Source organism: Nannizzia gypsea, genomic scaffold (assembly GCF_000150975.2).
Source record: "Nannizzia gypsea CBS 118893 supercont1.7 genomic scaffold, whole genome shotgun sequence".
Lineage (NCBI taxonomy): Eukaryota > Fungi > Ascomycota > Eurotiomycetes > Onygenales > Arthrodermataceae > Nannizzia > Nannizzia gypsea.
Window position 1 is genome coordinate 1,003,025 of NW_003345195.1, and position 16,873 is coordinate 1,019,897.

The following is a 16,873-nucleotide window of genomic DNA, read 5'->3' on the forward strand; positions in this document are numbered from 1 at the left end:
CTTCTTCTGGTGGTTGTTGCTAGATGCTTAGGGAAGATGTTTGTCATGTTTGCACCAAGTGACGACGTCGACCCTTTTCCCTGGCGAGAAGACATCCTGACAACTGATACAAGAGAGAAAGCTGCTACACAGTTGGACTATACTGTTTATTCTTGCCAGAGTAGTCTATCTTATTAAGGACATACTTGTCAATCAAATGCTTGCATGGTCTAACTCTCTAGGTCCTGTTGACTCTAGAGTAAGCCATCTTTTGTGAGTGGCCGTTTCCTCCATCCCCATATTTACCACAATTCTCACTTCTACCTCTTCCTTTTTGTCAGACTTAACCTCCGGGCGCTATAACTAGCTGATAATATAGCCTGATATAGATCCTTGCTCACTACCAGTTTACTACGCTGCCCGGTCTCGCCGAACAACACTGCCACGATGAAACACACCAAAAATCATTATCCCGCGAACAGATGATTGCAAATGGGTTATTACAGGGCCCCCGGGCAACACCGACCCTATCAGCGGTGTTAGCATTCCCTTGAGGCAAGCTCTCACGTCGCAGCTAGTCGTCAAACGCCAAACCGTCTTGCTTGAAAAGCCGCGCCCCTTGTTTGTTCTTTTTTTGCTTTTCGTTTGCTCCTTATCGATAAATGCCCCACGTGACTGGCTCAGCCTCCATCTCAACTTCCTCACAAAAAATGAGGATCAACTTTGCGCAGGAGAAGAAGCAGCATCAGGAGGAGGAAAAAGCCAGCAGCACTTTCAGCCGGAGGGAGAGCCAGGCTTCATAGGCAACCTCTACTGTACAGCAGCATGGGAGATTCCTGACACTACACCCGCCAATCTACAGCACCTCATTCTCTTAGACACAGCCATGGCTTCGGAGTTTATCGGCTGCATTGTGCTTGTGACCCTCAAGAGTCCCCCAAATTGCCGGATCAAAGGCGAAGTCGTTGATGTCGTGGGGACTAGGTTAAGCCTGCAAAATGGTGAGTGTTTTCTTCAGCTCGTCATCTTCTAACTGGTCATGCTGATAATTCGTCTAGCGCTGCTTTTATGGAATGGCCAACATTTCCCTTTGTATCATATCGATGGTTCCAAGATCGCGGATCTAGAGATATCTAGCGAGCCGACTCCTCAAACACCAGTGCATCATAGGAATGGACACATTGATAGTGGTGGATATCATTCCTCCTCCCAGCATAGCCAACCACCACATCCCACGGGCTCGGCACAGTCTATATCTGTGTCTCACAACACAGGCGCTCCGTCTTTCGTGGATCCAGCGATCTTGAGCTTTAAACGTCCCTCAAGACAGGATGGACGTCAGGATGCAAACAACGAGGTAGAACCAGCTACTGTTACGTCGCATCCGATTTCCACTTCCCCTGTCATGTTAGGAGGCTCGGAAGTGCCGACGTCAGCGCATGCGACCCACATCGGACATCACACGCGACTTCCGGCTACATTGAATGCGCCCTTTAGCGATTTGGAGCTTAACAACCCAGAGCAGCCTTCCTCCATAAGGGAAGATATTGTGGAACAACAGGAGCTGGAGCATACCTCCATACCCCATGGCCGAGCTCAAGGAGTTAGTAGCTCAGCTGCAACCCAGCTTAAGCCCGTAGGGAAGCGGGGTAAGCGAGGCGGTAGAGGGAAGTTGGAGAGAGACGGTGGAGAAACGACTGATATCACTGCGACTGAGTTGCATGTCTCCGCCACCAACCATGGAAGGAAAGGCGTTCCCGGCAAAGGTTGGAGGCAGACAGCCTTTATCGAACCGATTGATGCTTCCCCAACCCCCAATAAGTCAAAGTTAAGGGCTAGAAGGGCTCGAGCCCAAAAGGAGAACTTGAATGGATGGGCAACTGAAGAGGCGACTGATATCCAGGAACTTGGAGACTTTGATTTTCAAAGTAACCTGTCCAAGTTCGATAAACGAAGAGTGTTTGACGAGATAAGGAATGACGATATGACCCCCCTGGAAGACCGCCTAGCAAGTTTCAACCGACGACCTAAACCTGGGACCAATGGAGGAAAGAACCTTCACTACACAGAAAATGTGTTGGACTCAACATCACAGCCGCAAACCTCCCAATGGAATAGCGAAGCTGGAGAAACGGATGATGATTACACTGTCAATGGCCGGACATCGAGCCGCAACCGTTCTAGCCGTTCTATTCCATCGCGGAAGGGTAGTGGCGTGATAGCCTCCACCCCGTCTTCCGCTCAATTTACCATCCTTGGTCGCTCGCATCTATCGTCTACACGTACTACCAGCCCGCAGCCCATCAAAGTAGTTAAACACTCCGCATCATCTATGACAGGGTCGTCAAGTCCAACGGGTGGTGCTCTCCATATGATAACGACTGGCAGGAAGTGCCCTAGCATCAGTCCTCTTCAAATGGTGGAGATAGAGCAACTAGCTATAGCAGAGCTTGGTCTTACCGAAGATATTGTTACCGAGAATGCGGGTAGAGGCATTGCTGAAGGAGCAATATCCCTTGCAACCGGCCTGCGTGTGCCTTCAATAATCGTTGTTTTTGTAGGAAACCATCGAACCGGTGCACGCACCGTCGCTTCTGCGCGACACCTACGCAACCGTGGTTATCGTGTCTCCCTGTGCGTCCTGGGCAATGGCCATGACGGTGAATTTACCGACGGCTTCCAGAAGCAAGTTGACATATTCCAAAAGGCAGGAGGCCATGTCATGCGATGGGAGGATCTTTCCGCCCGGTTTTCGATGGGCGATTTTAAGCCTAAACTTATCATTGACGCACTCTTTGGTATGCATGTTGCATTCGAAGATTTGCGTACTGATGATCAAGCAACCGCATTTGAGATTATTTCCTGGGTGAACCGAAGCAAGGTTGACGTTCTATCCGTTGACGTTCCTTCTGGCTTGTCGGCAACTACGGGTAAGCCTCAACTGATACATCCTCGCTATACCATTGTTAGATCGACACCATACTAATATCAAACAGGAGAAACAACAGTCACCCAGGGATCCCAACTCGCAGTATCTTCGCAATTTGTCATCTGTCTTGGTGCACCAAAAACGGGCTTAGTGACAGCTTTGTCTTCACGAGGAGGCGAGTCCTGGCAAATTGCAGTTGCAGATGTTGGCATCAGTCCTGTTGCATGGAGAAAATACGGAACCCGTCGTCGTCACGGAGTCGAATTTGGTAGCGCCTGGGTTGTGCCTCTGAGATTCCAGCTTCCTACCCCCTGATCTACAGTATGCTACATTCCTTTTGCTCTTTATTTTTTTTTCTAGGCATTGTGGGCGGAAAGGATATGGCTTGGTGCTTAAAGGGTTTTATTGTGGTTGGTCACTGGGAATATGGCGTTTTCCTTTTCTACACAATGCAATCACGGGCCAGAAAAAGCGGTTGTCACTGTTTTCAGTATAAACATAGGAAAGCATATTTTAATTACTTTAACCCATCTATGTGGCATCTTTGATCCATACCCTTTATCTAGCGGATATGCTTTATGTACTGCAGCCTTTTCTATTAGCATCTCCTTTATTCTCACCATGTCTCGAGGACTGGAGAAATCCTGAATAGCTCTTTCATTTTGAGAGAACTTCATCCGTTACCAAAAGCTTTGTTGACTATCTGAACAATACCTATTTGATGGTTAATGGATTTAGAAAGCCCATAACATATAAAGGTGGCCAAACAGCAACTCAACTGTAGCTTTCGTTCGTTGTTCCTAGGGCATATCAGAAAAAGGGCAAGTAAGCTGTTGGATTCCACGTTGTCAGAAAATTATTCTATATCCCGAACTGGAGGTGCATATTCAAGCATCTACATACAGGAACCATGGAGTACAACCAGCTTGAACTCGACTTGGACAAATATTATGGCCATACCAGGCCTGTAGACGACGCGGGGAGATCCATCCATGTCATGATCAAGGGCGAAGTTGGAGAAGAGCTACAGATGATTGTTCTAAGACGACGACTTGCCGGGCCGCTTATACTCTCTCAATGTAACGACCTTGAGCGTATTGGTCCTCTCACACTCACACACCATGCGCTGAAGGGGAGGGCAGATACATATAGATACCACCTGCTATCGTCCCATAAGGATTACTTTCCCAACGACTCTGATTACAGGCTTGAGCAAGATTATTTCGACAGAATGTGCCCAGATATGACCAAACGGTTTGCAATCTATGGAAAAATTGGAAGAGGAAGTAAGTCCGGATGAATTGTCTAATATCGTTTTCCGTTCATTCAAATCAGCTAAGTATCAACTAGCTTTTGGTCGAATCTATGCTGCTAGGGAGATCAACCGACCAGCGGCGGCTACAGGCTTTAGATTCGCCAGGGGCACTGACTGGGACTACTATGAATACCGCAGATCTAGCATGGCTGCGTTGATAGAGCCTAGTGATCCGAGGGCAAGGGCATACGCACCCAAGCCGCCACGCCAATTCGCTGTCAAAATGGAGCTGCAATGCCCATTGGCGATACATGGGTTTGCTAGGGCTCAAACGTGTGAATACCGAGAAGTTTTCACAGGGGAACAACGATTTTTACCGGTGGAAGCAGTTGTTCTAGAGCTCCTCACAGAATGCAAGAGATTCCCAAAGATTGATTCTGTGTATATTCATAAGGAGTATGCGTCCATAGTCATGTCTGCTGACAGCTTGGATGATAACCCTTTGCGAGAGACGCTGTTACTTCAGCCAAGGACTATCCCAACGCAACATTTCCCTGGGTATAATGGAGAACAGCTTACACGTTTGAAACAGACGAGGGTCACTGAGGTCCAGGCTTGCAAAATTGCTTCTAATATCCTTGAAGCACTTGTTTACCTTATGGACATGAAGATGTTGCATGGAGACTTAAGCCATCGAAATTACTTGGTGGACAAAAATCTCAATGTATGTTTCACCTCGTTGACATATCCTCAAACATTTTTGAATACCGTGCTAACACTCTAGACACAGACCCAACTTATTGACTTCGGGGCTGTATACGTGTCTGAAAACAACGGATGGGAGACGGAAGGTTATGGCTACATCGAAGCGTTCGAATACTTTGTTAACCCAGAAATAGCACTTCAACTTGCGACGGATGATCTCCGTCGCCCTATCGACACCCTTTCGGAACGACATATACCCTTAAGCCACGACAGGCGGGTACAATACCTTTGGAAATTTGGAGTCCTGGTGTATGACCTGCTTCATGGGTATTCTCCGTGGGAAACACCGGAGCCTCAAGCAAATAATGGGGACATTAAAACACTGTATGCGTGGCATGACCACGACGAAGAGAAATTCCTCTACCTCTACGACAGGAGGTTGCGAATAATGAATGAGGAGTTGCCAATTGACGAACGGCTATCACAGGATTGTGTGGATGCGCTAAGGCATTTGCTAGCCAGAGACGTGGCTGACCGTATGGATATGGCTGAGTTGCAGAGGCTACCTTGGTTCCAGGGGCAATGGGTCGACCATGCTTCGGAGATGAAGAGGCCACCAAGACTGAATTCACGATAGTGGGATAATTTTATGAACTGAAAGATGCACGGTTAGGTACCATGCTGCGCAACCTTGGAGATAAAAAGTGTGGCTAATGCGAGTTGGTAAGTCACATTCCCACAATCCAAAATCGAATCATCTGTGGTATTATAGGTCCAAGAATGAGATGTCTGAAGCTGCAGTCTTGAAAGGTCATTATGAAACCTGGGTAGAATTCGATAGGTGAATATGAGGCACTTTGGTATCACCATGAATCGAAATTCCCGAAGCCTCCGCGCCCCGAGTTCTTGACTTTCTTACGTGCATGTTCTGACTCGGGTTCATCTTCGTCAACAAATTCAACGATCTCATCCTCATTTCCCCTTGAGGCTGCAGCTGCTGACTTCAGATATTTGCCGACCCCAGACGCATTCCCAGAAGCACCAACACTCTCATTTGAGCCATATCCACGTAATCTTTTGCCAGTCCATGTAACATGGTCATCGTCCCCTTTATCTTTAATATCGCCACCAGCTCCAGAGACTGATTGCTGAGCATTTTCCTCTTCCCGTTTCTTATTCAGGAATTCTTCAAAAGGATCCACAAATACCACCACATCATGGATGGTAATGGCGGGAGTAGGTCTATTTGTGCTAGAGTCCACAGGAGCCACTTCCATTGCATCTAGAGTCGGTGAAGACGGAGAAGGGTCGTCAATCAGATGGCCGAAGATAGTGTGTTTCCCGTTCAGATGGGGGACCGCACGATACGCGAAAAAACTACTGAATGTTAGCAGTTGTAGACAAAACTCAAGGGGGTTTTCTAGATGGGTAGGATACACTTACAACTGACTACTGTTGGTATCTTTTCCTTTATTGGCCATGCTCAGAGTCCCTCTAGCATCATGCTTAAGGGGTCCAATAACCTCATCTGCGAAACTTTTGCCCCAGATACTTTCCCCTCCTCTGCCAGTACCAGTTGGATCACCGCCCTGAATCATAAAGCCTTTGATATTCCGGTGAAAAGTGACACCCTTGTAGTAACCCTTTTTAGCTAGTTGAATGAAATTCCACACGGCTTTTGGTGCATGTTCCGTGTGTAGTTCAATGTTAAGATCACCCAGATTGGTAACTATCCGAGCATAGCCCTTTATCTTTACTCGCCCACGTTTCAGCATGTATTCTTCGTCTGACATTATTGACAAGTCGGCAGCGGTATGTGGTGTTAGACCTGTGCTAGTAAAGGACGCAGCGGCTAAACCGGTAGTATGTCTTGCTGCGTTAAATGGCACAGGTTTACCGCCTTGGTTAGTGGTCGCATTCTTCTTGACGGCTGAAACATCTTTTTGTTTCTGGCTTAACGCATTGGCTGATGCTGCCTTTTGCTCTCTCTCGGCCCGCGCCTTAGCCACGGCCTCTTTCGCTCGCAGGATCTTTGCGGAGCTGCCCATTGCATTAAGGTTGATGCTCTGGTCGTCTTTCCCGCTTGTGGTATTCCTTTCCCCGTCTTTTAGGTATTTGAAGGTACTAAGGTCTCGGGAATTCACATTATGCGGATCCTGTAATGTGATTATATCCTTCCTACCGAACTCTTCATCATTTACCAGGTCCCGCCACATTTTAGGCTTGATGTTGAGCTTTTGCACGGTATCCCAGGCAAAGACATTCCCCGTATTCCCAAGCGCGACTATATGCGTGTTATCTGTGAACACTTTATATGTGACAGGGTCAACATATTCATCCGAGTCGTTCTTTGCGAAATGGAGCTTGATCAGGTCCGAGTTCTTCATAGGAGCGCCATTCACAGGGTTGGTCCCGTTCTTTTTAATCCAGGGCAGAATGTGTGTCAGGTCGAATATGATTCCATCCGAGGTGCACACGGGGTGAGAAAAGGGCTGGAGTGATAACGAGCAAAAGTTGAACGGTAATCGTTTAAAAGACGCGTGGGGGCCGCCGGTCTTCTGTCGTGCAGCACCAGCGCCGACATTGGCAGAGAATGCATCCTCTGAAGCCCATTCTGAATGAGTGATCTGTAAGGGTTATACGTCAGTTTGGATCCGTTGTAGGGAGAAGAATAGCAAACCGGGCACCAAAATCGCGTACATAGAGCTTATCGGTGCCTAAAATCTCGGGTTAGCAGCTATTGTTGACTCAGAAATAGTCGGTAAATCGTGGCTCGATGTAGTTACCTTTCCCCATCTTTGTCTTAATTCTGACAGTCCGACTGTTGCCAGTTAGATATTTAAATGCAACTTTGGTCGCGATGAACTTGACGAGCTTCAAGTTCGGTTTGAGCTTGAACGAACTTTTGAGGCTGATAACTCAGAACTAATTTGGGCATTGGAAGCTCTGGTTGGTTAATTCCGCTAAGTTGTCTAGCTATAAGCGAATAATAATTTGTTATTACTGGGAGTTTAACTTGACTTGCGATTTAATTGGTTTGCTAACCATCTCATTACTTAGTTATTTATTTATTTGGTGGATGTAAGAGGTATTATTGGTTTATTCTCACTAACTTACAATGAAACGCACCCACAGAACAAACTAAAGATTTTCCATTGGCTGGCCAAGTAAATTGCCAGACATCTCTATCATGACGAAATGCGAACATCTAAGGCACCTGTAACTTGTTTGATATCCTCAAACAGGTCACTGGCTTCGATAAACAATCCAGTTCCTGCTTCTAAGTCACCCCCATGTACAGCCCAATAAACGAGCCTTCGAGGCTGAAGATGAACGATCCAGAATCTTCTGGTTTTCCAAAAGTAAGTCGAGGAGCCTTTCGGTGAACAAGAAATGCAAGCCCTCGGCTTTTAACCCAGTTACCATTCGCATCCCGGAACCAACATTGGATATCTGTCTCGGTGATTGCACCCAGCATCCCTTCCGAAAACCCAGTATTTCGGCCGATCTTGCAGACCCCCATCTCTTCGTGCGGAGCAGCAGGCCCATCTAAAACCTCTTTTGCAGTCAGGTATAACGCAGGGGAACCCCTAGGAATGTCGTCGATTGAAGGTAACTTGTTCTCGGAGACACGCTTGCTTTCCACTTCCAATGAAGCCCAGTCTAAGATGCGTTTGTTGGTGCCCATTCGATATCCGGAAGATGCGTATACCTTTCCAAGAAGCAGCTGATCACGCAGGTAATACTCCCGAGCATGATCTAATGTACCCCTCCAGTGTGAGATTTCAGTCCGAGCGTATTCATAGACATGCTTCTCGTTGCGCAAAACCGAAGGATCATCTTCGTCCATACGTTTCTTTATCGAGACGTAAGTCTCTCAAGCTCCGAGTTGCGCGATTTTTTCTTCGTAGTGTTTGATAGCAAGAGTGTGGTCGTTGAGACTCGGGTAGTCAATGGCAAGATTATTTTCTGGATCACTGGGCATAATTCCGTGCTTATCCCAGTCTGCAGTGGATTTGAGTGCAGTGACGCAGTGATGATTCGTCAACCCATAGCGCTTCCATCCCTCAGAAGGACGTTGTACTTCCAAGGAACCCCCAAAGGTAGATGAAGAGAAAGTTGAGGAGTGAGGGCCAATAGTTCCACCCATACGTGGCTCTAAACTCCGGCCATTCTGGGTGAGAAATCCCTCCACTGGGAGGCGATTGTGGAATTGTAGAAGAGACCCACGACGTATCTCAACGGCAACACGATGTAACCCCATGCTGTCTAGGACCTCCACGACCTTTTCCCTGACCACCGTCCAATCAGAGGTAGAATCCTCTCTTACGAGAATGACAATCGTGATAAGAGTATGGACCCTAGATACCCCACGTTGCTGCGGCGACAGCATCGTTCATTACATATCTCCAAGAATGGCCAAAATTCGTGGGCGAAGGTCTGCCCATATAGAACAAAATGGGTCTGTACGCGACACCGGAGATGATAAAACGCGCTGAGAAGCTCTTTCATCAACCATTTCAAAAGATATATCGTCTAATTTGTTGTCAAGAAGAATCTGTCTGATCTCTTTGCAGGCCCCGAACCATGTCTCGTTGAGTTCATGTTTACGTGCCGAGATAAGGAGGGTGTTGACCCAAGTAACTGAGCCTTCCGTCTGGTGAGCTCTCTGGAGGGGAGTTCTAGCCTGCACGTCAATGCTCCATTTACGAAGTACATGAGTGATAGTATCTTGCAATTCATTGTACGCAAGAAGAAATCAATCATCCTTCGAAAGGTATTTGTTTTGGGCAGGCAGCCTAACAAGGGATGGACCACCGCATCTGTAGTCCTCATTGTAGATTTAATTATTCCCAAGAAACGGGGGTCTGTCGTCTTCGGAAGAGCCTTCATTTTATCGTTTCCTCAAACTGGGTGGGGATGAAGTGCTGGTAGAGGTTGCTGGAGTAAGAAGGGGCCCGGCGTAAGCTACAGCAGACATCGGCTTTTGGGGCCTCCCCATCTCTGCAGTTGTCATCGTGGAACTTGGCGCTGCGGGTATCACTGTCTAAGGGGCTGAAGGGCCACAGTGGAGCTAATGAAATCGATCAAGTGAGAGAGCTTGAATAATTTGATATTGTATTGGACCACAAGGGTCAAAAAGGTCTAATGCTCCAAGGATACCTTGGGTGATGTGTGTGAGTCGTAGCCAAAGTGGAATATCCCAACATATTGAAATTAAAATTATTATATCGTTTATAAGAAACGAAGTAAAGGCAGAGTGAATAAAAAAAGGCGAAGTGAATAGAAGAGGAAGTGAGAGAGCAACCAAAATGATTACATCATCCAAAAGTCACCAACGTCAATATAAAATTTCCAGGGGACGGATTTTAAAGCATATCATTGGTCAGCCGTCTGAAAAAGCAATTCAAGACCCACTTGGAAAGCTCGGGCCATATTATTAGCACGTGATATTGAATCAACCTTATCGGATAAAGTATTTTCCGTCATTACTATCATCCCGGCCATGGATGTCCATGGATGGAGGTATATCTTCTATATATCCTAATGGTCTACCTCAAGGTTCCATCGCACGAGTTACCAACCACCAGCCGGGGAAGCTGTGTATGTGAGTAACCATTCATTGCATAAACAAAACTGCAATCGGGGAGGGCACACTCTGCGCCCGTGGAAATACGTTCGCCTTGAAAACTTCATCCCTGGCTCTGGACTGGCTGCCTAGCAAGGTTAAGGTTTTTAACGATGCAGGGCGCCGGCCGGGCAATTTTGACGGATCTGGAATCTGGATGCCTTGCAGAGAGCTCTGGTTACATTGCGTCCTCAAACGCCGGATTTGAGAAACTGTCTGCCTTAGAGCCGCGTAAGTATGAACCAACCGATAGGCATCTGCATATGTAGGTATTTATTATCACGAACGAGCCACTCAGCCGAGCAAGGATAAACCCATCCCTGGCTGCCAGCCACTCAGCCTTGAGGCTCAGCCAGCTTCCCTACCAACATACAAGGGCTACTCAGTAACGTAACAAGGGCTAATTAGCCAATTGAAAGGGAACGGCTCATTTTTAGAAGGTTGCTGACCGTGCATCTCCTGGTTTCAAAGTCTCTCCCTTGACTCATGGCTGAGCGGTGCGAATAGTCGGCGATAGACGATCCACTACTGTTGTGATCAGATGCCCGCAGAGGACGGCCTCCTAGTGGACAAAACATGCTTACAAACAAACAGTGCATCCATGATCCAACCAATTACTATTAATATCAACACATCCTTGGAGACCAACCAAGCATGTAGAGCGTGGGCGCTTCGGGAGGAGGAAGCGTCTCCTCGTAAAGCTAGTACTGAGTATTACACCAGATCTTGCTGCCTTCCCTCTCACCAACATTCGAGTTGAGCGCTTTCTTCTGTTCCTGCTTGCCGTTTCCCTCGTCTGGCGCGATCCCCCAACTCTCGGCTCTTTTGGCTTTTGGAAGCCTTGCGCTTGCATGGACGTTGAGGGTGTGAAGGAGCCCCGAAAAACTAAAGCGAGAGAAGAGGCGCAGAGAGTAGAGAGGCGGCATTCGTTCTCAAGTAAATTCACGTCTCTTGTTCAAGATAAATATCAGCTTGCATCAGGCCTATTACGCCTCGATCTCTTGATACCCACTCCAAACATCGATCACTGGCTCAATATTGTTTCAAAGGCGTAACTATCAGGTTGTTGAACTACGCTCGGGGCTTGTTGCTGCCTGGCTCGCTCATGAACGCCCCAATACCAGCTTCCCTTCATCACAATAACATAGTAGGGTGATATTAAGACATCTGTAAGGTATTTTTTACGTTGCACGTTACTTTTGGCCCATGTAGTGTGTTTAATAGCTAATGGGTTTAACTGGACCAATAGTCTGATACACCTCTCTGGTTTTACCACGAAAATGCATCGCAACATGCATTATGGAAGCCATAGCTCTCCACGTCAGAGCTTGGAAGATATGCCAATGCCTGGCAATTTCCCGGATACCCCAGACCTTGACGATTTTGAAGATCTTGACAACCACTTCAACAAGATAAATCTTGATAACAGTCTTCCCCGGGGCAGCCAGCTTAATGAGAGCACATACGAAGGATGGACACTATACCGTGGAGAACCGAAAACGCCTGGTGGTGAGAGAACCTGGGCGACGGCAGCCATCTGCAAAATGCCTCTTCCACAAGCTGAATTAATCGACCTGATTCATAAACAAAAGCGCCAGTCCGTCACGGAAGCATATAACGAACTGACTCTGGTCAAACGTCAACACATCGATAACCTGATCGAGCAGAGGAAGCAAGTCTGCAAGGATCCAAACTACGACTGGATTTGTGTTTATATAAACTCTGCCACCCGAGATGTGCGGGCTACTTTCGGTCCCAAGAAGGCTTTAACGATATCAATATCCATTGTTCTTTGCAGGCAGCTAAAGCCAGAAATCCTTAGAGCCCGTCGTGCTGCACAAATCTTAAAGGAGAAGAAAGCTAGAAATACTGTTAAACATCATAAGAACACGGCGCGCGAGGAGTTTGCTGATCCACTCCTTCCGTCCTTTCATCGATCCGGTCTTGGAGTAAATCTTTCAGATGCCCAACAACGTCCAAATCCCCAGAACTCCGCACCAGCGAACCCCCAGCATAACTTTCCAATTCCTCCGCAGAACAGGCCTCCATACCACCAACAGCAACATCCTCCTCCTGCTCCTCCTCCTCCACCACCACCACCGCCGCCGCCTTATCACCCGCAAGGACACCCACAAGAACACCCACAAGGACACCCGCAATTCGCATCCTCGGGGACATCCTCATCCTCATCACGGGCAGCAGTTATTTAATCAGATTAACTCCCACGATTCTATGTTATTACAAGGCAAGAATCGTGTTAACCACGCCCCTCCACCAAACTTTGACCCTCGGATGATGGGAGAAATGCCACTCCAAAGGGGTTTTCCCCCTGATCATGGGCGAGGGTCCCCCCCTGACGAGTTCCGGCCTGATCCCCATTATCCACAGCAATTAATGCAGCCGGAGATGCTACAGGTTGCTCCTGGCCAGCATCAACAAGGCCAAAAGATGCTCCCTGAAATGATACAGATTCCACCACCCCCGATTGGACCGCACCAATCGCAACCTCGTCTCTTACCAGCTCTACAGAATGACCATCCAGGCTCCCAGTATCACCAGCTCCCTCCGCAAGGATCAAACCAAGGTCCTATGCCGTCAAATCAGCATCATACTGGACTTAGGGAACGGCCACAAGGCACTCAAGCTCATAACCAAGGGCCTTTCAACCCACACCAGCATCACTCAGGGCATGAAGAAGCATATAATGATGCTAGAGTGGCGAATCAGGGACCCAAGAAATCTCAGCGTCAACGCTCTCAACAAAGACCCGATGATATACCAGATATACAAGCTATGAATCGGGGTTACCAGCATCGTGGCCAGGGTCATGTTAGACAGGAAGAGCCACTGGTGGGCATCCAAGAACCGAAGCAAAAGCAGCGCAAGCAGAAAAAACTCCCTCCGAAGATTGTCAACTCAGAGAAAGACAGAAGAAAGCAGGAGATGGTAGAAAACTGGCTGGAAGAAGAGAGTGATCCTTCAGACTACGATTCATATCTGTTTGACCCAGAAAACGCAAGTTCCGTCACAGACGATTCTTTCTCGTTTGGAGAATATGATAACTGTGATTATCCTCCTGATGATGAAGTCCGTCACCGTCGCTCGAATAAGAACTATAGCCGCGAGAAGAGCAAAAGCAGTGAGCGTAGCGGCTACGGGAAGCAACGTTACTCTCTAGGGTACCGCACTCACGTTCGCCCGTCTGAAAGGACTTCTTACCTCACTGAGCTGCCTAGTTCCCGAGGACCTCAATACCTTTCAGAGTCTATCGAAATTCTACCATCCAGTAGCACCCATAACCGTCCTGGGAAACTAGTTAGGTCTGAGACGGTTTCTTATCCCTCCCGACGCCATACCTTATATCCTCGCGAACGAGATCTACGAACACATAACCGTGGCCCGCGTCCCACTCACAGTTCTTCCTTTGAAACTGCCTGGGACTTGGAACTACGTGAGAAAGAGCGGGCCCACCAACGGTACTTGGACAGCCAGCAGCTATCAATTGAGAGAGAAGTCGAGGCTCGCTTGCTTGCAGAGAGTTTGGCCAGGGATAGCCCGGACCCGGGACAGACTGCCCAGCTTGAAGGATACACCCCTCAGCGCGTTCTAGATACGTATGAGAAATATGATCGAATGAAGCGACTTGATGGCAATCGGAGGCGGTCATATATAGACCAGCCGCTCCCAAGGACTTATCCGAAAGAATACCTCCCTTCCCATGAGCATCCATTCAGAAGGTAAATGGCAGGAACAATTTATTTGCGATAATTAATGCTATATAAACTTTCCTTTGTATATATATTCACCAATTTATGTCGGGGTTTCTTTTGTATCTATTTTCCGCACAAATGATCAGTCAGTGTGAAATAACTAGTAAGCATATCAGGTTCATCTAGATAATCCTATCATTAAAGTCATATCTGGCCTAGAGACATAGTAGGGTAGAAAGCTAGTATACATGCCGTACTAAACGTACTGAGCTATTGAGTCGAAATCGTCATCTGCATCCGAGTTGTTCCCATCTGCAATCACCTTGGGCTTGTTTCCGTTATTGATATCGTTGATACTTGACAGGTTCTGATAAAACTCTGTCACTTTCGGGTGTACCATGACCTTCTTAGGATCAAAGCGGGATACTTGTAGTCCGTTTTTGGACGTTGCTCGACTGAGGGCAACATAAGCTTGACCCCTTTCAAATACTCTTCCGAGATCGACTTTGACACGTTGCAACGTTTGTCCCTGGGCTTTATGTATTGATAATGCCCATGCAAGGATAAGCGGAATTTGAAGTCTTTGAGCCTGAACCTCGCCATTGGGGAGTTCAATTTTCCAGGCTTCAGGCATACATAAAAGCTGCCTCTCCGAACCATCTGGTAATATAAAGGCAACCAAGGGGTATTGTGCGGCTGTATTAATACCACCAGTTTTGGGTTTTTGGTCCAAAGCCATACTTTTAATTTTCTGCCTTGCATGGTCCGGCTCGCCATCGAAGTCAAAGTTGCCATTTTCATATCTCAGACCTTCTTTGATGTGATTATCAAAGCCGGCTTCATCCATAAATGCAATGACTGTGCCTAAAGACCCATTCACAAGAGTTTCGTCCTTGTTCTTGATAAGCATCACCTGGGCCCCCTTTTTGAGGTGAATTGTAGGGGGTGCCATGCAATTGCTCAGCAACTTGGCACGGAATTGTTCATCTTTGATTGCCCCTGAATCTGCTGCGTGGAATGTCATGACAGAGCCTGAGAGGCGATTCATTCTCTCAGAGTTAGCTAGATCCACTTCCGCCCTCGTAGGAAACCTGAAAATGTCACTATTAGCTTCTGAAAAATAGACCCGCGAGGTGGGTTTATTTTAACAACTTACAGTTCCGTTGCCTCGATATTATCACCACAGTTTAAGGGTCGTGAGAGATCTTTGAATGCTTGAATAGCCGAAGGGCTTAGACGTCCAAGCCGCATTTCGTTCAACATATTGGCAAAATCGGGATCTTTTTGTCTGAACACTTGCGTTAAGAGAATCGTGTGCTGAATTGACGTATTCCACGTTCCTGCGGCAAAAGCAAACTTTGCTTCTTTCCCGCCTTCGGGAACTGGTGGGAGCTGGAAAAAATCGCCAGTAGTAACAAGTTGGATGCCACCAAAGGGCCTTCCGTTGTTTCGGATTTTACGGGCTAGTTCCTCCAGCTTGTCAAAGAAGTCTCCGTCGACCATTGATATTTCGTCAATAATGAGTACCTTAGTTTTTAGCCAACGATTCTTGGCCTTTTGGTTACGTTTTACCTGCAACACAGTTAACCAGCGATCAGACTTAGGTTGGCTGATAACAAACCTTTTTGACAAGCTCCTGAGTTGACTCCTTCCCTAGTCCAACGCCAGCAAAGCTGTGCAGTGTTACTCCCTCAATATTACAAGCCGCCAATCCTGTTGATGCAGTCACGGCAACGGCATCGGAGTCCCGCCGATATTTCAGCCGCAATTGTCTTATGATTTCCCGCATAAGCACAGATTTACCCGTCCCTGCAGAACCAGTGTAGAAAACACTTTTCCCCTTTTTCACGATTGTCTCAATAACCTGGTTCTGTTCTTCGCTGAAAAATATAGAGGGAACTCGGGTATTGGAGGGTCTTTGAGCGTTATTAAGCCTCTTCTCTGATGCGGTCAGTGACTTGATTTTCATCTGTTTCCTCAGCTCCTTTTGTTCTTCCTTGACAGCACTAAATGTCTTATCCCACGGCATGTATTTCTCCTTTTTAATGGGTATTTGTTCTTCTTTGACAGTTTGATTCTTAAGAGGTGCTGGTTGTGGCGCTGGTGGAACACCGTAACCGTTCAGCATGGGCTTCTTAAAGGACGTATTTCTATTGGTAATTAAATAGTCTGGATAAGGCCCAGATTTCCCTCTGTTATCCTGCGTGATATCTTCCCAAGGTAGCGTTCGCTTCTTCGGTTGCTGCTGCAGTGGCTTGGCAAGTTCCGGCTCACGCGGGGGAGAAGAAGACCAAGGTATTGGAAAGCTGCTTGAAGGTATAACTTCAGTGGGAGCGCTGCTGTTGTTTTTCCGTGGATTTGCGTCTGCAAAGGAAGAACTGTGAGATATGGTTTTCGATTGAGTGTCCTGGGACGCTTGGTATGCCATCTCAAGGAATTCTTCATTTTCGGAATCGTTTTCGCCAAAGTATACTGCATCATGAAGATCTTCTAGGGCGCTTCTGCTGAGCTCCGATGTAAAATCAGCCTTGCGCTGTGAATTTGATTGCAGGCTATGTGACTGCACTGTAGCATTTAGCCTGCCACGGTTTGGCTGCAATGCATTCTGCTTCTTCTGCTTCTCGGGATGCTCTTGAACCGCCCTGGTAAACATTTCCGGCTGCAAC

General features: G+C 47.3%; 7 protein-coding genes across 7 annotated transcripts; 4 read left to right on the forward strand and 3 right to left on the reverse strand.

Annotated features, from left to right (window-relative positions):
* Positions 1 to 865: 865 nt before the first annotated feature.
* MGYG_07685 (YjeF-N domain-containing protein) lies at positions 866 to 3,223 on the forward strand (the record flags this gene model as incomplete). Its single annotated transcript, XM_003170394.1, has 3 exons — positions 866 to 980; positions 1,038 to 2,909; positions 2,976 to 3,223. 3 exons carry the CDS (start codon positions 866 to 868, stop codon positions 3,221 to 3,223), a joined length of 2,235 nt encoding a protein of 744 aa, XP_003170442.1.
* A 595-nt stretch (positions 3,224 to 3,818) lies between these two features.
* Positions 3,819 to 5,505, forward strand: MGYG_07686 (serine/threonine protein kinase; the record flags this gene model as incomplete). Its single annotated transcript, XM_003170395.1, has 3 exons — positions 3,819 to 4,194; positions 4,259 to 4,887; positions 4,954 to 5,505. The coding sequence occupies 3 exons, from the start codon at positions 3,819 to 3,821 to the stop codon at positions 5,503 to 5,505; spliced, it is 1,557 nt and encodes a 518-aa protein (XP_003170443.1).
* A 226-nt stretch (positions 5,506 to 5,731) lies between these two features.
* On the reverse strand, positions 5,732 to 7,664 carry MGYG_07687 (peptidyl-prolyl cis-trans isomerase cyp8; the record flags this gene model as incomplete). The annotated part of the gene is made up of 4 exons (XM_003170396.1): positions 5,732 to 6,245; positions 6,312 to 7,495; positions 7,569 to 7,585; positions 7,655 to 7,664. The coding sequence occupies 4 exons, from the start codon at positions 7,662 to 7,664 to the stop codon at positions 5,732 to 5,734; spliced, it is 1,725 nt and encodes a 574-aa protein (XP_003170444.1).
* Positions 7,665 to 8,148: 484 nt separating this feature from the next.
* MGYG_07688 (hypothetical protein) lies at positions 8,149 to 9,261 on the reverse strand (the record flags this gene model as incomplete). The annotated part of the gene is made up of 2 exons (XM_003170397.1): positions 8,149 to 8,708; positions 8,847 to 9,261. 2 exons carry the CDS (start codon positions 9,259 to 9,261, stop codon positions 8,149 to 8,151), a joined length of 975 nt encoding a protein of 324 aa, XP_003170445.1.
* Positions 9,262 to 10,610: 1,349 nt separating this feature from the next.
* On the forward strand, positions 10,611 to 11,552 carry MGYG_09165 (hypothetical protein; the record flags this gene model as incomplete). Its single annotated transcript, XM_003170398.1, has 2 exons — positions 10,611 to 10,728; positions 11,221 to 11,552. The coding sequence occupies 2 exons, from the start codon at positions 10,611 to 10,613 to the stop codon at positions 11,550 to 11,552; spliced, it is 450 nt and encodes a 149-aa protein (XP_003170446.1).
* A 225-nt stretch (positions 11,553 to 11,777) lies between these two features.
* Positions 11,778 to 14,238, forward strand: MGYG_09166 (hypothetical protein; the record flags this gene model as incomplete). The annotated part of the gene is made up of 2 exons (XM_003170399.1): positions 11,778 to 12,446; positions 12,748 to 14,238. The coding sequence occupies 2 exons, from the start codon at positions 11,778 to 11,780 to the stop codon at positions 14,236 to 14,238; spliced, it is 2,160 nt and encodes a 719-aa protein (XP_003170447.1).
* A 225-nt stretch (positions 14,239 to 14,463) lies between these two features.
* On the reverse strand, positions 14,464 to 16,860 carry MGYG_07692 (DNA repair and recombination protein PIF1; the record flags this gene model as incomplete). Its single annotated transcript, XM_003170400.1, has 3 exons — positions 14,464 to 15,298; positions 15,364 to 15,779; positions 15,829 to 16,860. 3 exons carry the CDS (start codon positions 16,858 to 16,860, stop codon positions 14,464 to 14,466), a joined length of 2,283 nt encoding a protein of 760 aa, XP_003170448.1.
* Positions 16,861 to 16,873: the final 13 nt, after the last annotated feature.